Source organism: Phycodurus eques, chromosome 8 (assembly GCF_024500275.1).
Source record: "Phycodurus eques isolate BA_2022a chromosome 8, UOR_Pequ_1.1, whole genome shotgun sequence".
NCBI lineage: Eukaryota > Metazoa > Chordata > Actinopteri > Syngnathiformes > Syngnathidae > Phycodurus > Phycodurus eques.
The window spans coordinates 1287780-1311318 of record NC_084532.1 but is presented as its reverse complement, the minus strand read 5'-3'; the positions used below and the strand labels follow the sequence as shown (position 1 = coordinate 1311318).

The 23539-nt window shown below is 41.4% G+C and overlaps 1 protein-coding gene across 8 annotated transcripts in view; it reads right to left on the bottom strand.

Moving 5' to 3' along the window:
* The window catches only part of tut4 (terminal uridylyl transferase 4), a 96410-nt gene that overhangs the window by 14631 nt on the left and 58240 nt on the right, over nucleotides 1-23539 (bottom strand). For 7 of the 8 annotated variants that reach the window (XM_061684734.1, XM_061684736.1, XM_061684737.1 and 4 more), the window contains 9 exons: nucleotides 14032-14145; nucleotides 12982-13059; nucleotides 12727-12904; nucleotides 12588-12635; nucleotides 12289-12371; nucleotides 12063-12178; nucleotides 10197-10351; nucleotides 9474-9571; nucleotides 256-817 (listed from right to left, as the gene is read on the bottom strand). In XM_061684734.1, the coding sequence (XP_061540718.1) occupies nucleotides 256-817; nucleotides 9474-9571; nucleotides 10197-10351; nucleotides 12063-12178; nucleotides 12289-12371; nucleotides 12588-12635; nucleotides 12727-12904; nucleotides 12982-13059; nucleotides 14032-14145 (1432 nt within the window). The remainder of the gene's footprint in view (nucleotides 1-255; nucleotides 818-9473; nucleotides 9572-10196; nucleotides 10352-12062; nucleotides 12179-12288; nucleotides 12372-12587; nucleotides 12636-12726; nucleotides 12905-12981; nucleotides 13060-14031; nucleotides 14146-23539) is intronic. The other variant, XM_061684739.1, reaches the window with a different exon arrangement.

Sequence of the window (23539 nt, the reverse complement as noted above, 5' to 3'; positions counted from 1 at the left end):
TCAGTATACATCGTCGGCATACCGGATGAACAAAGATACATATTTGTTGTACCAAAAAAAAAATAATAATAATAATAATTCCGACCAATTCACTCACAGTTAATGTGCCACGGCACACTAGTTGCGAGTCAATGTTTTAGAAAGAGTAATTGTTCAGAAAATTATTGCATTTTTCTTTTTGGTTGTAGAATTGTACTGACATACAGAACCACATGAGACACCAGAAAATGCCACCAAAGTTCACCCAGTAAATACCTGACTTGACCACAGTGCCATTTCCCATAAGTGAGCCAGGTTGAGCCAAGTGATTGAGCCAGTGTCCTTCCCGTCCTGGCCCACCAATGCCCACCGGTCTTCCTGCCGGCTGTGCGAAAATGATACTAGGATCATTCAGGTTTATGGGGTTGGGGCTGCCCCCGGAGCTCGTGGTACTTCCCAATGCTGAACGAAGAGCAAATTTCAAGCCAGGCGGGGAGGGGGCGGTCGTTGTATTTGTAGAAAGCAGAGGTCTGTGAATGGGCCAGGATGGAGAGGGGATGCGAGCTGAGTGATGAGACTGGCTCTGCGATGGATGCGACTGGTGCTGGTGGGAGGGAAGAGGCCACAGTTCAGAGAGTGTCCCAAGGTGATATTGGCCTGGGTGGGATGAAGGGAAGTTGAAAATGGAGAGAGGGACCTGGGGGTAAGTGGGCTGTTTCTGGGGACCTGAAGAAATGGTTTTATTTTGGGAGGGCTTGGGAGAACTGCAGGACTGAGGGGAACTTTGAGACACAGCTGTGGGCTGTGGAGAATAGGGTAGAGTCTGGCGACTGTCTGACTACAGAGGAGAAAAAAAAAAAAGAATCAACATTATATCTCTCATACCGTTGCTACACACACAAGAAGGTTTATGTCAAATTTGAAATAACGATTGACATTTGAAATAACGATTGCCTGTTCAATTTTAAATGTTCTTCAAGCAAATGATCAAAATTTAATTGGGATTTCGATTTTGGCTTTTTATTATCTAAAAACGCTCTAATCAAAGAACAATGATTGTGCCGAACGGTGCGCTGTGTTTATGCAAGTTCCTGAATGCACCTGTGTTGCTTGCAGCAAGCGTGTGAGACGTACGTTATTCTGCCCTCCCTGAACTTACTTAAAGCTATTAAACTGCCCCAAAACGTAACTTCTTGGTTTGTTTCTAAATGCATCAACTATGTCGGAAGATAAGTGCTAAAAATATGCAAAGACCGAGAACAATATAGTACTGAATTGTTGAGCTATTGCTTAGAACTCCTTTTCACCTTCTAAATTTTGGGCTAACGTCTCTGCCGTCAGTCCCCACAGGCGTTGTGTTGCGAGGCAGCAGCGAACCGCACAGGATCCGCAGCACCACATCAGCCCGACAGCGGTGAGAGCACACGGCAAAGGTCCCGTACAATGGGGAAGGGTTTTCAGCCACTCATGTCACAGGTGCGGACAGGTTAGCCCGAACCCTATGGTTGCCGAAGGCTGCAACTCGAAACGTGTACACCACGGAATCCCACCTCAAATAAGCATTTCCCTCACTAAATTTATTTCCAAAGGTGCCATTGACATTAAATCTTTACCAGATGTTGGGAACAACCCAAGTAATCCATACATACAAAAAAAGTAGAACACATAAGATCAGCAATTAAGTTGTGTGTAATAATGTGAAATGACACGGAAAAAGTTTTGATCACATGAAGGAAGGTACAAAAAGGCATGGAAAGCCAAGACAACACCTAAAGTCTATCAATAATTAAATAGCATTCCAGGCCCTTGTCAGTGAAAATGAATATCAGCTGGTTCAGTCCTAATTGATGGCCTACGAAAAGGTCTCATTGCCAAGGTGTGAGTCAAGACACATCTCATGATGGGTAAGAGCAAAGAGCTGTCTCAAGACCATTGTAAACTAATTGTTGCAAAACATTGGCATTGGTTACAGGTGCATAGCTTAGCTTTTGAATGTTCTAGTGAGTACCGTTGTGGCCATAATACGTAAGTGGAAAGCCAATCATACCACCATAGATTTGCCTTGATCAGGTGCTCCTCGCAAGATTTCTGACAGAGGAGTGCAAAGAATAATCAGAAGAGTTGTCCAAGAGCCAAGGACCACCTGTGGAGAGCTTCAAAAAGACCTGGAATTAGCAGGTACTGCTGTCACAAGGAAAACAATGAGTAATGCATTCCACTGCCATGGCCTGGATGCACACTCATGACGCAAGACCCCACTGCTGGAAAAAAAAAAAAGCATGTCAAAGCTCGTTTAAAGTTTACTGAACAACATTTGGACAGGCCAGTTCAATACTGGGAGAATATAGTCTGGTTTGATGAGAGCAAAAGTGAACTGTTTGGATGCCATAATGCACATGTTTTGAGGCGAAATGGCGCTGCACATCACCCTAAAAACACCATACCAACAGTGAAGTTTGGAGGTGAGAATATGATGGTGTGAGGCTGCTTTTCAGCAAATGGTACTGGGAAACTTCACATGATTGAAGGATGGCTGAATGGGCAAATCTACAGAGACAGTCTTAACAAAAATCTAATGCCATCTACGAGAATGATGAAAATGAAATGAGGGTGGACATTTCCGCAGGATAATGATCCAAAACATACTGCCAAGGAAAGTCTCAATTGGTTTCAAAGAAAAAAAATAAAGCTGCTTGAATGGCGCAGCCAATCACATGACTTGAATCCAATCGAAAATCTATGGAAAGAACTGAACCTCAAGGTCCATAAAAGAAGCCCACGCTACCTTCAAGATTTGAAGACTGCTTGTGTGGAGGAATGGGCCAAAACCACACCAGAGCAATGCATGCGACTAGTTTCTCCATACAGGAGGCGCCTTGAACCTGTCATTGCAAACAAAGGCTTTTGTACAAAGTATGAAATAAATACCAGTTGTTGTTTTCAATACTTTTACCCTGTGTCATTTCACATTATTACACACAACTTAATTTCTGAGTTTATTTCTTCTACTTTCTTTGGATGTATGGGTGACTTGGATTGTTCCAAACATCTGGTTAAATTTTCAGGTCAATAGAATCTTTGGAAATATATTTAATGTGAAAAATGGCGACGTCTTAAATACTTATTTCAGCCACTGTGTGTGTGTGTGTGTGTGTATGTATGTATGTATGTATATATATATTTATATATTTTATATATTTATTTTCCAGCCGCTGTATGTGCATCGCTCCTCTTCCCTCACATAGATAGGGGCCGCAATACAAGTATTTGATTGACAGCTGGAGGCGTGATTTTCAGAGCACCCAGCAACACACCCACCGTGTCTGGAAGCTCAGACAATGTCTCCATTCTTGACTATTTTGAAACCTGAGTTCACATGCGTTGCATTTTTAAAAAATTAATTCATTCATTGTCCGTCGTGTTATCGTTACTCAGTTTCTGTGGCATGTCGAAATTGGTGAACCTCGCCCCATCTTTGCAAGCTCCTTTTCTACCCAATCCTGGCACCCACCCGTTCCCAATTAGCTTGTTCACCTGTGGGATGTTCCAAACAGGTGTTTGATGAGCATTCCTAAAATTCTAAGTTCATGATTATTTGCTAAAAACAATAAAGTTTATCAGTTTGGACATAACATATCTTGTCTTTGTAGTGTATTCAACTAAATATAGGTCAAACATGATTTGCAAATCATTGTATTCTGCAAATAAAGATGATCCAGCCTTTTTTCACATGCTCTTTTCACACTTGTTAAACTTGTCAGCCAATTCTACAATTATTATGGGTGGCGATTTTAACCTTACGCTAAATCCCCTAATGGATTGCTCAAATCTCAAAAATAGAAATCCGCCACAATGCTCCATATTAGAGCAGTATATGGATGACTTTGGTCCCGTTGACATATCCTCCCAAAATACATCCAATCATCATCAGCGACCACGCACCAATTTCTCTCAATCTTTGTATGAGAAAAAACAAGGAAAAAAAATTGGAAAATGGAATTGAGGAAAAAAATAAACACCTCACAGAAGAATGTGCAATTCATCCGACAGATACGCTGAGAAACCAACTTCCAAATGCAAAACATCAATTTGACGTTATCTTATCAAAAAGAACAGATTTTCTACAGCAACAGTTAAGATACACTAACTTTGAGGACAATACTAAATCGGGAAAATTCCATGCGAACCAACTTCAGCGCAATAAAGAAAAGTCATTCATTACAGCCATTCAAGATTCAAACGGCAACTGTACACAGTCACCGCAAGAAATGAATTTTTTTCCAAAGCCAGATTCATTGATACATTGGATAGCCACATTATACAATTCGCCGAAAGCGACTGTCACCACAAATAGGATCACTTCACAAAGTTTTACATTACAAAGAGGAACCAGACAAGGATGTCCACTCTCACCAATGCTATTTGCAATATTCATCGAACCTCTTGCTGCCGCTGTACGTCAGAATGCTCATATTAAAGGTATCTGTTCACGAGTGACACAACACAAAATCAATCTGTATGCTGATGATATTCTTTACTTACAGAAACCCAAGTCTTCTCTTCAGGCAGTCTTCAATCTCATTAAAACATTTTCACAAATATCAGACTACTCTATTAGCTGGAAAAAAAATCAACAATACTCGCAATAACAGCAAACTCATGGACTTCTGCAGATCAAATCCCAGATTACCCTATTCCTATGGGAAACATTAAGTATTTAGGTATCTATATTTCGTCAAAACCCACAGCGCTAACCAATCTAAATTATACACCACTTCTGGAAATAAATCTCATCTGATTTAAGACGCTGGAATAACTTGCCTATATCATTACTGGGAAGAATAGCTACCACAAAAATGAAAACCTTACCTCAAATAAATTATTTATTTTCAATGATTCCATTTAAGACAACATTTAAATGGTTTCAAACCTTAGACTCTGCTGTAATAAATGTTTATTAAAAAAATAAGAAAAATAGAATCTGTTTATCCACTCTTTAGAAAAGTAAACAGGAGGGAGGCCGAAATGCTCCCAACTTTAAACACTATTATTTAGCTAACCTATGACAATACCTCATCAAATGGTTACGCCACAATAAGGAGTGTGATTCTTGGCCAGAATTGGAACAAACAGACTGCAACAACGTCAAACTCCCAAAACTCCCTTTTAATTCTACTCGTCTTTAACGCCATAAATGTTTCAAGAATCCAATAACCGCATCCACTTTAACGGCTTGGTGGCAAAGTTTAGAATCTACAGGAACTTAATTAGCTCCCAGTACGGTCTCCCCAATCTGGCATCATCCAGATTTTTCGAAATTAATAATATACCCCTTCATTTTAATACATGGGAACAACATGGAATTGACCACCTACAACAACTAACAATAATGATTTTAGGACATGTGGTGAACTGTTCCAAGAATTCCAAATAACAGACGGAAACTTTCTTCAATACAATAAATTAAAAGCAGCGATAAAAAAATAATAATAATAAAATAAAAAAATACCAACACTTCAGAGCAAGTTTGTCAAGCAAGTAATGAAGCTTCTCCTGCAAAGTAAAATAAATCTCTCAAAAGTTTATAAATGAATTTCATGGACTAAATCAATGGACTTACCAATCACCAAATGGGAAGAAGACCTTTCCATGTCTGCTGACCGTAGCGACTGGATACAGATTTGTAACAATACATTGAGAATGACAAAAAACACAAATCTACAGCTCATAAAATATAAAGTGCTCCATGAGAACACACTTTACTCAGTACACTATGCATAAAATGGGCTTCTCTCCATCTAAAATATGCGTGCAATGCACCAAAAATACCCCAGACACCTATTTTCATGCAATATGGGAATGCACACCAATTCAATGCTTTTGGTCTTCGGTCATACAAAAGCTCTCGTATATTTTGAACTACAGGATTCCACTTTCCCCAAGATTGTGCATACTTGGCAACTTAAGCATAATCGACCTCCCTAATACATATTCACAATCATTACTTGTCGTGTGAGCTACCGCGAGGAAAACAATTCTATTAAACTGGAAAAACAAACACGCTATTAACATCAGTGTGTGGCTCAATCTCATCATGGAATATATTGCGATGGAAAAAATATCAGCAGAACGAAAAAATCAATTACACATATACGTAGATAGCTGGTCACCTTTCCTCAACATGCTAAATCTGGACTCTTGATTCCTTTGCCTGAGTGGGGTGCTATTGGACAATTGACAAAAGCAAGACTATTTTCATAAATATGAAAGAAAACAATGGAATTCTGTATTCTTTGTTGTCAAGGTTGTTGTTGTTTTATTATTATTCAATTTATTTATTTTCACACATTTTAGATTGGTTTGCATGGTGAGAGGACACATGCATGGTGTGGGGATCTTCTCCTCTTGTCCCTGTGTTTGCTGTTCCGGAGTCTGTCGGGACTTTTTACACTCCTTCCTGATCTCGGGAGTGGGGGGGAACCACTGGGGCTACCTCCTGGGGAGTATTGGTGGTGTGATGGTGAATCGCCCATGTTCCTGACCCTTGTCCTGCATGCTTCTCCTGTCCTTGTCCTGTTCTATGCTGTCCTGTCCTTCCCTCACAGGGTGGAGCACTACAGCCCCATGCAACACTCATATTTAATGTTTCATTGTTGTAGCTAATGTAATGATTTACTTGTCTCATCCTGTTTACAATTACTGCTTTGTCTTTGTTTCTCAATCAACTGCTCACTTCAGTCGGGCGAGTTTCCTAAAGTTCTTAAAGTAGCTGCCATTAAGCCTCTTCTAAAAAAAAAAAAAAAAATATATATATATATATATATATATATATATATATATATAGAACGCTGGACGCTTCCATGTGAGCAAGCTATAGACCCAACTCAAATCTCCCGTTCATTGTCAAGATTGTTGAGAAGGTTACTCAGCAATTTCTTGCACTTAAATTGACTTATTGACAAATTTCAATCAGGTTTCCGAACTCATCACAGTACAGAATCTGCTCTTTTTAAAGTGCTCAGTGATATAAGGGTCAATACTGAGTCGGGAAAGGTGTCAATTCTGGTTTTGTTGGATCTCAGTTCTGTTTTCGATACGGTAGATTTAATGTACTCCTGAACAGATTGGAAACGTGGGTCGGACTAAATGGAACAGTCCTTAAATGCTTCAGGTCCTACCTGGAGGAAAGGAGTTATTTTGTAACCATTGGAAGTGGTAAGTCATCGAATGGCAATGACCTAGGGGGTCCCTCAAGGGTCAGTTCTTGGCCCCCTCCTGTTCAGCCTGTATATGCTAGCCTTGGGTCAAATTCTTCAGAAACTTTAATTTGCACTATCATAGCGATGCAGATGATACACAGTTATATCTAGCAGTGTCTCCAGATGGCTACAGTTCAATTGAGGTGTTTTGTCACTGTCTAACACAGATAAATAACTGGATGAGCCAAAATGTTCTTCAATTAAACCACAACAAAGCTGAAATTATTGTTTTTGGCAATAAAGAAAAGAGGACTGCTGTTAGTAAATACGTTCAGTCACTCTCTTTCAAAACCAAAGACCAAGTCCGAAACCTTGGTGTACTGATAGATTCCGACCTGACTTTCGACAGTCATAACAAATCAATTACTAAAACCGCCCTCTACCATTTGAAGAACATATCCAGGTTGAAGGCTTGCCTGTGCCAAGCAGACCAGGAGAAGCTCATCCATGCTTTTATCTGAAGTACACGACTATTGTAAAGTTCTTCTGACTGGACTGGATGAGCTGCAGCTCATTCAGAACGCTCCACCTTGGGCTCTGACCAGAACAAAGAGGTCATAGCATATTAGTCCAATTCTAAAGTCTTTACACTGGCTCCCAGTCAGTTTTCGAATAGATTTTAAAGTTCTGCTGCTGGTCTATAAATCACTAAATGGTTTAGAGGTCCTGAATACATGAAAGAAATGCAAATGGAATATAAAACCAGTCGGGCTCTGAGATCGACACACTCAGGTCAAATATTGGAGCAGAGTCCAAAGCAATCATGGTGAAGCAGCATTTAGCTATGATGCTGCACACAAATGGAATAAGGTTGCCAACCGAAGTGACGTCAGCCCCAAGTGTGCATGTTTTTAAGTCCAGGTTCAAAACTCTTCTTTTTTTCTCATGCTTTTTAGAGGATTTCCACTTTTAAATGATATTTCTTGCACTGTACGCTGTTTTAATTGTACTTTTATTTTGTCTCTTTGTTTTAAATGTTTAGAAGCTATTTTTGTCTGTTTTTAAATGCTTTTAATCATGTAAAGCACATTGAGTTACCTTGTGTATGAAATGCGCACTATAAATAAATTAGATTTTGCTTTTGCACTTGCTTGTGAAACATACTGAGGGGTTAATTTCGAACAAAAATTAATGTGACATATGGGGCTAACGACATTCACAGTGCGCGAGAGACAAAGCAAAACTGAATGCTCCACGTGGATGCAGTGACTGTTAGCGAACTGAAGCATAGTCAAGGGTGCTCATAAGTGATGCACTTAAATGAGCACCGAAAATGTTAAAGTGTGTCAGTCTGCACTTTGCGTTTTTTTTTTTTTTTTTTTTTTTTTTAGCACAGTGGTAGACGATCGAGTCGTGCTTTCAACGAATAACTCATTCAAACAAACGAAATGGAACCACTTCATGCACTGCTTTGTTCCTTTTTCAGTTTATTGGAGCTCAGCTACAAGCCTGTGGCTGAGTGTACAGGGGGCGCCAAGAAGGCGGTCTTGCTGCACAGCAGATCTGACGTGCCGTCAAACGTGAAACTGGACCACGGTGGTGCAAATAAAGACTGTTGACTGCTCCTGTAGAGCACTAAAGTGTGTACTGTATCTTCCACTGGCTTGGTTGTCGGCCAGTGGGAAGGTGAGCATGAATGGCGCCCTGTGCAAGACCTCTGGAGAGCACCTACCAAACCCCCACCATCTTCCTCCTCAACATCATCATTGCAAATGGCAGTGTACTTTAACCAAAGCAATATTGTGATGTAAACATATGTTCATTTCATTTTCTGCTCAACACCAGTTTTTTTTTTTTGTAAAGATGTTGACGAGAGGGCGGCACGACTGGTTAGAGCATCTGCCTCACAGTTCTGAGGGTCTGGGTTCAATTCCCAGCCCCGCCTGTGTGGAGTTTGCATGTTCTCCCCGTGCCTGCGTAGGTTTTCTCCCACATCCCAAAAACATGCGTGCTAGGTTAATTGAAAACTCTAAATTGCCCGTAGGTGTGAATGGTTGTTTGTTTATGTGTGCCCTGCGATTGGCTGGCAACCAGTTCAGGGTGTACCCCGCCTCCTGCCCGATGATAGTTGGGATAAGCTCCAGCACTTCCGCGACCCTAGTGAGCATAAGCGGCTCAGAGAACGGATGGATGGACGGATGTTGACGAGAGCACCGATTAGTCCCGTGTGTCTGTGTGTGCGGTGGTTTTTATTGTGTTTGTATCAACTCCAGTTTAACATTTGCGACTACTCACGCTCTCCGAGGGTAGCCTGGCCCTTCCAGGACAGTCTGGCACGACCTGGGAGCCAGTGATGGACTGAGAATTCCCCAAAGACCGTACCATGTGAGGAGCTGAGGAGAAATATGCGGGCAGAATAGCATTAGAATTGCACTTGTATTTTTTGTATGACAGTGAGTCTCGCTTTTGTTGTGGGTGACACGTTACAGACCAACCCGCAATAAGTAGAAGATCCCGAAAATAGGAGAGACCACATCAAAAAAACATTTCTTTCACTTTAACTTGTTTAAAAAAAACACTTTTTCAAAACACATAGTTATTGTACAGTATTTGAACACAAAAATTGCAAGCATAAAATGTATAGAAAATACTGTACATATATTGTGTCTATGTGTTACATACATACATATGGCTCGAAGAGGTGGGGCCTGGTGTGGTGGTATGCATTTGGCGAGTTTGCATGTGAGTGTTGAGGCGTGAGCTGTGGCTGACAGCAGCAATGTGTGTCAGCTCACTGCGTCTCGTGTTTTACTCTTCTCTCTGGGTTTAAGAAACGGCTGAAAAGCGCTTCGCCAACCAAAGCTATCCTTGCCCACGTGCAAGGGCATTACATACAGTAAGTAAACTTTGAAAACCCATAAAAACGATCGCTTAAACATTGCGGAATGGTGGGCGCACTCACGATGAATGGCATTATAACGGGTAAACACTGTGCAGTATAGGTATAGTTATGGTTACCTGTTGCCCCGGCAGTCCTCTGCTTTAGATGGCGGTATTCAGGACAGTCCCTCCTTACGTGACCAGTGTCCCCACACTGAAAACAACGCCTGTCTTTTTGCTCCCGCTCTTCCTCTTTTACATCGTCAACTTGGTCATTTTCTCTCTTTTTCATTCTGATGAAAAATAATAATACAAAAAAAACAAAAAGTATTATGTATGCAGTGGGACAAAAATGTAGTCAGCCACCAATTGTGCAAGTTCTCCCACCTAAGAAGATGAGAGAGGCCTGTCATTTTCATCATAGGAGAGACAAAATGAGAAAAGAAAAAAAATCCAGAAAATCACGTCTGATTTTTAAGCAATTTATTCGCAAATAATGGTGGAAAATAAGTATTTGGTCAATAACAACATTCATCTCAATACTTTGATATATACCCTTTCTTGGCAATGACAGAGAGAGGTCAAACGTTTCCTGTAAGTCTTCACAAGGTTCTCACACACTGCTGCTGGTATTTTGGCCCAGTCCCCCATGCAGATCTCCTCGAGAGCAGTTGATGTTTTGGGGCTGTCGCTGGGCAACACAGACTTTTCAACTCACTCCAAAGATTTTTCATGGGGTTGATATCTGGAGAATGGCTAGGCCACTCCAGGACCTTGAAATGCTTCTTACGAAGCCACTCCTTCGTTGCCCGGGCGGTGTGTTTGGGCTCATTGTCATGCTGAAAGACCCAGCCACGTTTCTTCTTCAATGCCCTCGCTGATGGAAGGACGTTTTCACTCAAAATCCCGCGATACATGGACCCATTCATTCTTTCCTTTACACAGATCAGTCGTACTGGTCCCTTTGCAGAAAAACAGCCCCAAAGCATGATGTTTCCACCACCATGCATCACAGTAGGTATGGTGTTCTTTGGATGCAACTCAGCATTCTTTCTCCTCCAAACACGACATGTTGAGTTTTTACTAAAACCTTCTATATTTGTTTCATCTGATATTCTCCCAATCCTCTTCTGGATCAAACTAGCAAAGTTCTGGACATGTACTGGCTAAACTAGGTGGACACGTCTGGCACTGCAGGATTTGAGTACCTGGCGGCTTAGTGTGTGACTGATGGTAGCCTTTGTTACTGCGGCCCCAGCTCTCTACATGTCATTCACGAGGTCCACGCGTGTGGTTCTGGGATTTTTGCTCACCGTTCTTGTGATCATTTTGAATACCCGTAACAGAAGTATTTCGCCGTAAATTTCGACTTTAACGGTGAAATCCGACTTACTTACGAATTGTTGTTTGTTTGTATGTTCACTGCGATTGGCTGGCCACCGGTTCAGGGTGTATCCCGCCTCCTGCCCGACGATAGCTGGAATAGGCTCCAGCGCTTATTTTGTTGTTCAAAGTTGGTCTAACAAGACCTGTGTGACAAGTGTACCGTCTCACCAAATCACATTTTTTCTATGTTTTGTGACTGCATATAACGATAGCTTAGCAATTAGCATGGGTTTGACATCGTCTCTGCCTATCCACTCCTCGTCCTCCCTCCATGACGCTTGTAAGAAGCGTGGAAAGAAGTGTAGCTTATTCGATACAATGGAGGCGATGATGACTTCCAAAAAGTTGACCCCGGACGCAAAGAGAACTTTTGCCTCATAAAAAAAGTGCGCGCCAAGCAGCTGTTCAATGTGGACACGCTGGATTTTTTTTCCCCATTATCCGGAACAATCAGTGATACGGCCATAAAGGGTCAACGCTTCCATAAGAAAATATGGCCGTTCTGTAACATTTGGCAGCGCTGGTATTTTAGTCCGTTCCTCTGCTTCAGCGAACAGACGTTACAGCATTAAGTTTTGGTTAGTCAGTGAGTGAGAGATTTCATATTCAAAGTCCAACCTGCGTCGCTTGGGACAGTCCTTCATATAATGTCCAATCTTTCCACAGATCCGACAGCACCTGTCATTTGGTGCCAACTCGCCGTCTGTTAGAACCTTTGCGTCAAAGAAGTAGTCCTGCAGCAGGGAGAATGAAACATTTCAAACGGTTTCTTTGCATACTGAGCTACTACTAGCAGTGGAATCTGTGCGCTTCATCCACTTCAAACTGTTGAGTTTGCCCGTACCACTTCAGTACCAGGGACCGGATAGGAGGGAGTTCCAAACAGCTTTCGCCCATTTATGAAAGCCTTCATGATAAAGTTTGTCACTGTAAGAGTAAAGAGAAGTTTCAAGGTATTTAGGTTCTGCAATTATATTCGAAAAGGCAACCACTTCCAGTAGCAGTCAATCACCCTAAATATTTTGGGGAATTATCAGCAGCAAATGACTAACTAACCTGCTATACTGTAATAACAAAACAGCAGTTCAAGTCATTTTAAATGAACCAATCTTGAATGTTTTTGTTAGGAGGAAAAATACATACTTTTGCGAGAAACTCCAGCGCCAAGATTATGATTCAAATCAAAAGGATCTGAGAGGGGTGAAAACAAGGAGGTGGAATCAGGTTGCAATACAGTTTGAAGCATGTGAAATTAGCTCAACAGGCATTTTCATGAGAACACCTTCAATAGCAATGCATTTGCTCGTCCACTGTTTTTCAAAGGTAGTGAGGCGTTTCTTTTGGCGGATGGTGATGACGTGCTCTTTGAAGTCAAACTCTTCGGTGTAGAAGCGCAGGAGGCCTAACCATAGCTCGCCCGCAGATTCTGGGTTGAGTTCCAGCACTGACATGTGCAGGCGCTGTGTGGACAGAAGTAACAAATGCCACATAACATTTAACAAAAAATGTTTTGGGTACAACAAACATTTTGTCTCACCAAATCTTCAAGGTCATCAAAGAAGAAGGCATTCCAACCATCGACTATTTTCTGGGGAATACTTGTTCCATCAAAGATCTGAGATATCAAAAATGAAAATGAAAAATGATGAACATAATGCTAAATCATCTTCAGCTGACAGCGAGAGGAAAAAAACCCTTTGGAATTTCTTCAATTTCTGCATGAACTGGTCACAAAATGTTGTGTATGTCCACAGAATATTTTGCCCGTAGTGCTGTGGAACATCCGAGTGGTCTTTAGTAAACTTCAAACATGCAGCAATGCTTTTTTTAGACCGCAACGGCTTCCTCCTTCGTGTTCTCCCATGAACCCCATTCTTGTTTATTGTTTTACGCATGGTAATTTGTCAACATGTTGGTATGTGCAAGTGATTTCTGTAAATGTTCAGATGACACTGCAGGTATTTTGTTTTCTTTTTACCTCATTGAGCATTCTGTGCTGTGCTCTTGCAGTCATCTTTACAGGAAAGCCACTCATTGGAAGAGAAGCAACAGTACTGATCTTTCTTCTTCATTTCTTGACAACTTGTCTAACCTTGGTGTAATGAACATCAAGACTTTCAGAGATACTTTTGTAACCTTTTCCAGCTTTACACAAGTCGAAAATTCTTAATCGTTGGTCTTCTCAGAGCAGTTTTGAACAAGGCAATGGTCCACGTGAGGCAACGCTTCTGGACAAGAGACACTTCTAAACTGGTGTGTTATGGAGTGGCCAGAGCAGCTTTAAGCCACACCTCCAATCTCATCTCCTCGATTGGACTGCAGGTTGGCTCACATCTGACCGATTAGCTCTTGGAGAATCCGTAGCTTAGGGGGTCACGTTTGTTTTCCTCCCTGTCCTGTGGTGAGTGTACATGTTATTTTCAATGAAAAAATGAAAACATAATTGTTTGTGTGGTACTATTGAAGCAAACTTTGTTTATTCTCGTGATTTAGAATAAGATCAGACCACATTTTATGACCAATTGATGTAGAAATTTCCTCCCACTGTTAGTGCCCTCTACATTCAGTTGGTATTGGTAATTATTACTTCCTGCAGGACTGGGATGACTGGAGGCTGCCTCTGCTGCAGAAAGTAAATCACCATCAGGATGTATGCGTAAGATGAGAGACTTCCTCTGGATGCATCGCCAATGTCACAGCGCTGTGAGCAACACAAAAGGCAACACATTTGTAAGACAAGACTGGCCTGTTGTCATTTGAAATATTTAATACAAATACACAGCTGGCTAGGTGAAGAAGGGCAGATCTACGTAGATGATGTAGGCTTATTAAATGGATTTAACTAACGGAGTTAATTAGTAAGAATTTTTTCTCGTCACTGTGTTACTTTTACACAATGGTCATTCAGGAGAGCTACACAGGATCAGTCATATTTATCATATTTAAAATTTCCATAGATCAATGTGCTAGTTTTTCACATAACACATAAACATCCTATGTCCAAATTTTATCCATTTATTTTTTTCTTTTCTTTTACACAAATCGATACGATTTGCCAATCCCCACAACGGTCTGTTATTTATTCATTGTGCTTTTTCCAATAACCGGAAAAATCAGTGTTACGGCCGTGACGAGTCAACATTCAGTGATTTGCGTAACAAAATACAGACGTTCCGTAACTTTTGACAGCTCTGCAATTATGAATACAAAACAGAAAATAAGACCTTTCACTTAATAACATACGACAAATTGGTTTCTTTTTTATATAATCAACAGTTTTGATTTCTAAAATTCACTGTGCATAAAAGGCATTTTTTTTAAAAAAAAGCATGAACAGCCTTTGCGCATCTTCACTTAAGCAGCCAGCATTTGGTGACACGAATACATTTGTTCATGGCTGTGCATTTATGAGCTTAGACAAAGTTTTCGAAGTGTTCAATTTGTTCCAACAAAAATCAAGTAACATTTCCTTCATCTCGCTTCACTAAATCCCTCCTCTGTTTGGGCACGTGATAATCCACTTTAGTCTTGTCTTTCATAGATGGGTGCAGCGAGTGTAAACAGTAAGTATAAGGTCTTGTAATAATCATTTTATCACGTCTGAAAAGTTTTTGTCACACTAAATTGGCCAGACACATATTATTGGTCGACCCTTTTTCGCCTGGTTTGACAAAGGCTAACCGGCAGCTGAGAGCAGGAGCTGGGCCCACCACCAGTTCAATTGGCAGGAAAGTTACGAGCGCACCGCGGGGGGGGGGGGGCAACAATTTTTCTTCTTCCACCTCTTTTGTATTTATTTTTCTGCATCATTTTTCTTCTTCCACCAAACCTGCTTCGTTTTCATCCTGAGATGCGTGGAGAAAAGACCATCCAAAGAGACCAACGAACCTACGGTCGTGAGTAACACAACATTGCGTTGCCAGGATGTACAATATGAGTTGGTGTTCGAGAGGAGGATGCAAGAGATGGGCTTACATGGAAAGGGATGACGCGCTGTGGCGACCCCTAAAGGGACAAGCCGAAAGGTAAAGAAGATTTCATGGTCTTTAAATCTAGATGTGTTAAACAACTCGGGACCCACCAAAGTTTGTTTGAACCCACCCACTTTGCAAGTGAGCAAAAGTATTGGAACATGACTGATGGGTGCTTCTAGTTGCTCAGGTGTTGCCTTTTAGATTGATTGCATAAACATTACATAGTGGTTGATTTGGGCTTTTGCTGTGAAACAAACATGAAGACCAGAGCTGTGTATTGAAGAAAAGCAAACCAGTTTGAAGCTGAGAGAAGAGGGAAAATCGATCAGAGTTATGGCAAAAACATTGGGCATAGCCAATACAACGATTTGGAATGCCCTGAAAAAGAAAGAAACTACTGGTGTAGTGAGCAACAGACATCGAACAGAAACATTTGGAAAGCTGTCAAGAAACACCCAAAGACAACAGTCAGTGACATCACTGGCAACCTCCACAGGGCAGGTGCGAAGGTATCACAATCCCCTGTTCGAAGACGACTGAGAGAAGAAATATACAGGCCATACGACAAGATACAAACCACTCATCAGCAAAAAGAATCAGAAGGCCAGATTGAATTTTTTTGCTAAGAAGTACAGAGATGAGCCATAAAAGTTTTGGAACAAAGTTTTATGGAGTGATGAGACCAAGATTAGCCTCTACCAAAGTAATGGAAAGGCCAAGAAAGGATCTGCTTTTGATCCAAAACAAACCAGCTCATCTGAGAAGCATGGTGGAGGTTATGTCATGGCTTGGGCTTGCACGGCTCCTTTTGGAACAGGCTCACTAGTCTTTATTGAGGATGTAACTCATGATGGTAGCAGCAGAATGAATTCTACATGAATTCTGAAGTCTACAAAACCATTTTGTCTGGCAATTTACAGAAAAATGCATCTCAACTGAGTGGGAGAAGTGTAATCATGCAACAAGACAAACACACTGCCAACACAACAAAGGAATTCATCAGGTGGAAAAACTGTAAGGTCTCAGACTGGCTAAGTCAATCACTGGACCTTAACCCAATAGAGCATGCATTTTACCTCCTGAAGAGGAGACTGAAGGGAGAACCACCCCAGAAATAAATGAGAACTGAAAGAGGCTCCAATAAAGGCCTGGAAAAGCATTTGAAATGAAGAATGCAACAGTCTGGTGAAGTCAATGGGTCGCAGGATTGACCCAGTTTTTGCATGTCAGGGTTATGCCACCAAATATTAAATGTTCACTTTAATTTTATAATGTCTGTTCCAATACATTTCCCCACTTGAAAAGTGGGTGGCTTCAAACAAAAGGTGCCCTGTCCTGAGTTGTTTACACAGCTAGATGTAAACACCATGAAATAAAAGCTGGAATTCTTTTGTCCCATATCCACCTTTTGATATGAAACCCACATGTCTTCAGTATACAACAAAAACAAAGGAATTGACCTTGCCATTCCAATACTTTTGGAGGGGATTGCAGATCTCAGTCTTTGCACGTTTCCAGCAACTATCTTCAAACATGCATAATGTACTTAAACATATCTCTGAATTTACTTTACAGGGTCTATATTGATCCTGCCATAGTTGAAGGGCTTATTGTGCTTTTTTGTCCTGTGAGAGTAGTAGGAGAAGTTACTGTTGACTTTGTGTCGACAGTTTTGGTGAAATGCTGTTCAACGTTTCGTCTTTTATAGACTGTTAGACTCGCACCAGAGATCAGACACGGAAACTTGCTGCTCACGTTTGTGATACAAAAGTCCCCTTTTCCACTATTTGTGGAAATCATAAATTTCTGCCACTGGCATGACCACACTGCTGCTGCCATTGTTGGTATTGTCCCCAACTAACATCTCAGCACCTGGTCGGCCAATTGTCGAGTGGTTCAGCCTGCTCCCTCCTCCTGCTGCGCTCCAATCACAGCCAGTGCCACAAAGCAAATGTTTGATTGACAGTTAGTTGACACCTGTGATTTTGATTGGATGGGAATTTAGATCGCTTTTTTATGTGACAAATCAAATGTGGGCGGCACGGTGGGCGACTGGTTAGAGCGTCTGCCTCAGAGTTCTGAGGATCGGGGTTCAATCCCCGGCCCCGCTTGTGTGGAGTTTGCATGTTCTCCCCGTGCCTGCGTGGGTTTTCTCCGGGCACTACGGTTTCCTCCCACATCCCAAAAACATGCAGGTTAATTGACAACTCTAAATTGCCCGTAGGTGTGAATGTGAGTGCAAATGGTTGCTTGTTTATATGTGCCGTGCAATTGGCTGGCAACCGATGACAGCTGGGATAGGCTCCAGCACCCCCGCGACCCTAGTGAGGAGAAGCGGCTCGGAAAATGGATGGATGGATGGAAATCAAATGTGTGCTGTTTTATGATTAACTCGCTACTTAACCAGTAGCTCGTTAGCGACGTATTGAAGACACATGTTCTGGTCATGTCTCTTGTAGGTTAAAAGAAAACTGACCATCTGCCAAAATGAGAGGATAGAGAACAACCGAGATAGAAGTATGAATTATTATTAAGAAACTGAACCTACAGTGTTAAGAAATACACTGTGCTCCAAATTATCATTCATATTGGATATGGTTTTTTTGTTTAGTTTTTAATGGGGACATTTTTGCATTCTGTCTTACTTGGGCTAATCTTCAATATGTGATCGTGTTTATATTCTTAACATTTGTATTATTTCTATGTTGAAAAACAACATCAGAAGTAGCAGGTCAACCTACTTTTAATCCAACCTGAAGAGATGTTACTTAATTCAAATAAAGTGTGAATGCATGTGCGATTAATGCTTGTTTACGCTAGCTATGATGAATTTTACCTGATACCTTGACAAGAAACCAAAGGAATTTAGGAAATTTCACCTGTACCGTTCAGTATCCAGGTGTTTATATCACAGTCACAGTGTTTGAAAGTTACTGAATTAATTTCAAGCCACTGAATCGTTTATCGTATCGTTCGAGATGACCCAATATCCTCCTTGATACGAATCGGCAACCAGGAATGGAATTGTTGTGAAAACGAGTTTCACCCCTTATATACTGTATATATATTATTGCTCATCGACTGTTTAGACTGCACAGATTGTAGTGTCTTTAAAACGTCAACTGGCAGCTTGGATGAATATCCGGACACTATTACATCCTACAACAAGCAGTGGTTCAATGCCAAACTTCACCAACATCGGCAGGCTAGAGAGGACGCCTATCGGAGTGGGGACAGAGCCCTGTATAATTGGGCCAGAAACCATCTGACAAAAGAAATCAACATGGCAAAGAGAAATTATGCAGAAATTATCCAGAAAAGATTAAACTAGTTGGCTGCTAACGACTGCGTCAGTTTGGCGAGGATTATAATTGCTAACCAATTACAATCCGTCATCCCCCCAAACGGAGAACAATGAAGCACTGGTTGGCGACTTGAATACCTTCGACTGCAGATTTGAAAAGGACACATTCACACCCAACACCCACACAGCCGCACCACCGATGACCACCATCACACCTCTGACTCCCCCTTCTGCATTGATCATTCACAAACAGGACTTGAAACGTGTCTGTAAACAACAAAAGATCAACAAAGCAGCAGGCCCGGATAGTGTCTCCCCTTCTGGCTTGAAAGACTGCGTGGACCAGCTCGCCCCAGTTTTCACACAGATCAATAGATATTTGGAACTGTGTGAAGTCCCATCCTGCCTCAAACGCTCCACCACCATCCCAGTCCCCACGAACCCTACAATTTCAGGACTAATGACGACTGTACTCTCACCCTGACATCTATGGTGCAGCCAACACAACCTGGAGCTGAACACGCTCAAGACGGTAGAGATGATCATGGACTTCAGGAAAAAACATCCTTCGCCACAGCTGCCCCTCACACTGTCCAACTGTCCTGTCTCAACCGTGGAGACCTTTAAGTTCCTGGGTATTACAGTTTCTCAGGACCTGAAGTGGGAGACTAACATCAACTCCATCCTCAAAAAGGCCCAGCAGAGGATGTACTTCCTGCGGCTTCTGAGGAAGCACGACCTGCTACGGGAGCTGCTGAGGCAGTTCTACACAGTGGTCAGTAAATCAGTTCTGTGTTCATCCATCACTGTGCTGCCCCAAAGAAGGACAAAATCAGACTGCAACGGACAGTAAAGGCTGTCTAAGACAAGGGCATGCAAAATCCTCTTGGACCCTCCACATCCTGGTCATCAACTGTTCCAGCTCCCTCCCTCAAATAAGCGCTATCGAACAATGCAAACTAAAACCAGCAGACATTCCAACAGCTTCTTCCCTCTTGCCATTAACTTCTTTAACATTTGACATTTCATTTTAACAGCTGCCATTTTGCACCTTTGTCGGGACACTTCTACATTATTTGTACACTCACTGTTTTATCACGCTGCACTATTTGCATAATGTTGTTGATTACTATTGCCCACTTATGTGTTTGAGAATTCTCTGCACCATTTGCACAATCGTCACTGTACCACATCATTGCACTTAGTTACTTTAATTTGCTCTAAATTGCTTGAGGTCTGCATAATTTGCACTTGCGCTGTACGATATTGGAAAAAAATTACATTGCGATTTTGTTTAAACCTGCAATATATATTGTGAAGCCGCCTTAACCACTAAGCCACTTGTCACTTCCAACAGCTTCTTCCCTCTTGCCATTAACTTCTTTAACATTTGACATTTCATTTTAACAGCTGCCATTTTGCACCTTTGTCGGGACACTTCTACATTATTTGTACACTCACTGTTTTATCACGCTGCACTATTTGCATAATGTTGTTGATTACTATTGCCCACTTATGTGTTTGAGAATTCTCTGCACCATTTGCACAATCGTCACTGTACCACATCATTGCACTTAGTTACTTTAATTTGCTCTAAATTGCTTGAGGTCTGCATAATTTGCACTTGCGCTGTACGATATTGGAAAAAAATTACATTGCGATTTTGTTTAAACCTGCAATATATATTGTGAAGCCGCCTTAACCACTAAGCCACTTGTCACTTCCATCATTGCAAGCTTTGCATCAGTAACCGTTAACAGGTACCCTAGCCGGGCGGCACAGATTACTCCAGTCTTTCATATGGTACACCCAGGTCAACTGGATACTGGGAAGCAAGTTAACATGATCGCGATTATGTCGTTTCCAAAATATTAAAGTTCATACCTGAATTTTCCATAAACTCACAGAACCCCAAAAAAGACCAGTAAAAAGAATGTAAACATTGAATGTAACCACAAGGACAGATGTGTTTGAAGCAGTTTTGTAAACATCTTCATGGATTACCACGAAGAGTAGGAAAAGGCCTTCACCACTGTTTGCCTGTCCAATCGCAATGTTTTCAACAAAAGTCGGGGAGAGGGGCAGGGTGAGGGGCTTCATACACACAATTTCGGCATGTGACATTTTGTTTAAAACAAATACTTGCAGCATGCATATGCTTGTTAGGCCCGCCGCACACTGCGCAACGCAGCCGAAAGTGACAACTGGACAATGGCAAAAAAATTAATGATTCAACACCCCACACCCCACATCAAGTGACCGTCCCTCGCAGATGTAAGCAACTCTCCGCAACAGAAAAACTGCCCCCAGACCCCCAGCGTTCCTATCAGAACCACGTTTTGATCAGCCACATACACTGTAGCCTATTGAAGTACAAAGAGCATGGCATGATTGTCAAGGAAGAAGCCAATTTTCCCTGACCGCTGTAACGGTTATAATACATGCACAATACAAAGAGAGGAAATGGGCTAGAAATAAAAGTGAGTCTGGATGATTGACAGTCTGGTGGCAAAGTTAGCCCCATTCAGTGACTGACTGAACTAGTGAAATTTCAATGACAGTGTGTGGGAGAAAATGGCCAGAGGTTGGAAGTTGGACAGGTTTTTGGCATTTTACACTTGAACTGAGTGTGTATGCACAATATTGCCAAAAGTATTCGCTCACCTGACTTGACTCAGATATAAATTTAAGGGACAACCCATTCTTTATCCATAGGGTTTAAATATGATGCCGATCCACCCACTGCAGTTACAACATCTTAAACTCTTCTGGGAAGGTCTTCTACAAAGTTTAGGACTGTGTTAATTTAGGACCATTTTTCCAGAACCCCATTCGTGAGGATACACACTAATGTTGGATGAGCAGGCATGGCTCTCAAGTCTCAGCTCTAATTCATCCAAAAGGGTGGAGGTCAGGATTCTGTCGGCCATTGAAGTTTATCCACATCAAACTATCTTATCCATGTCTTTATGAACCTTGATTTGGGCACTGATGCACAATCATGTTGGAACAGGAAGGGGCCATCTCCAAACTGGTTGGAAATTTTCAAAATAATAGCCCCTGAGCTCCAAAGAAGGGAACTCTAAATGCTTCAGCATAGCAAGAGATTTTGGACAGTTTGGGGATTACCCCTTCCTGTTCCACCATGTCTGCACAGCAGTGCACAATGCAAGGTCTATAAAGACAAGGGACTAACGTTGTGGTTCTCCCGGAACCGTTAAAATTTTAAAATTTCGGTTCCCAGTTTTGATGCCTACAGTCCTCTCCTCCAACCACGAAGAAGAATTGGGGAAAACCAACGAAGAAGAACACGTACGAAGACTTCCTGGTGCCCAAAGGCGGCGGCGAACCAAAGTGTGTCTTAACTTAGTCAAAATCAATGACCTGTCGCCTCAGTGCAACACTTGGAATAAGATTATAGCGTGCAAAGGAGGCTTTCACGATGTGTAGCGTCTGATGCGCGGCGAGCCTCAGCCTACACCGCGTGGAGCTTCAGTGAAGTCAACTTCAGTCAATAGGGTGAGTGAAACAATAAAATACGGCTATGCCAACATTGAGACACAGCTAACAAGGTAAATGGTTGCTTGCACTTTTGCATTGACGGTTTTTAGCGTTTATTTTAGTCTTCAAACTAATGTAAACAAACATTCCCAAAGAACTATTTTAACAATGCTATATTTAACTTTTAGCCGAAACAATTAATGCATTTTATGTCAATTGGGTTAGTTCCACACACATTGCCTTTTAGTTCAAAGGTTTTATATTGATACTGATTGTAAAGAACCTCTCGTCAAATGAGAATCGTTGGGAACCGGAATCAAATTCAAACGATGCCCAACCCGAGACCTCACTAATATGCTCCAGGAAAAATGGGCAAAAATTAGGGCTGCACAATTAATCCAATTTTAATCGTGAGCGCGATTTTGGCTGCCACGATTAAATGAGCCTGATCGTCTGTGATTTATTCTTTTTTTTTTTTTTTTTTACATTTAAAATTTAGGCACTGCTGCATATGAAAAGTGATTCATTTGTAGCAGTGGCCAAAGCCCAGTCAGCCAAGTCACCAGGGGGCGAGCGTATGGTTAAGGCTTCTTTTAGGGCCGGCAACCGCAGTCTGTGGCCAACTTCAAAATAAAAGCTTAAATGGCATTGATATCCAATGGAGTAATATACGAAGCTTTTATTTTGAAGTTGGTCCCCTCAGCTCATTGGCGGCGTGTCACGGGAAGACACTATTAACAGTATTACCTGGAGCAGCTGCCTAGACTTCAACTTTTCGCCTGGCCTGACCACAGTAAAAAAAAAAAAAAAAACGCCCAGAGTTAAATACAAACGGAAATCACAAATGTCGAGTTCTTTGCAGTTTGTGCCCGTGCGCAACTGACCAATGGTCAAGCAGAACTCCAGAAACGTACCCATTCTTGACAATTTACTATACTGACAGGGATTTTGATTTGAAAAGTTAGTCCGTACAGCCTAATGTTATTGCGTTTGATGTAGTAATTGTGTTTGCTTCCATTAAGTTGCAATTCGTGATTGCACTTTATAAACACATACAGTATGTATTCAGTTAGCGCTTGGTAAAGTAGAATCTTTTTTGGGTACATTTATTTTTTGTTGTTATCTGTCATTTATTCTGATTTAAAGATTCATTTTGCACAGAAAACAGTTACATATTGTTTGCTGAAAAGTAGTGCAACAAAAATAAAGATTTTTCCCTAAAATGAGGAATAACTGATTAATAATCGTGATTAAAATATTGATCAAAGTAATCATGATCATTATGATGGCCATCATCGTGCCGCCCTAGCTAAAAT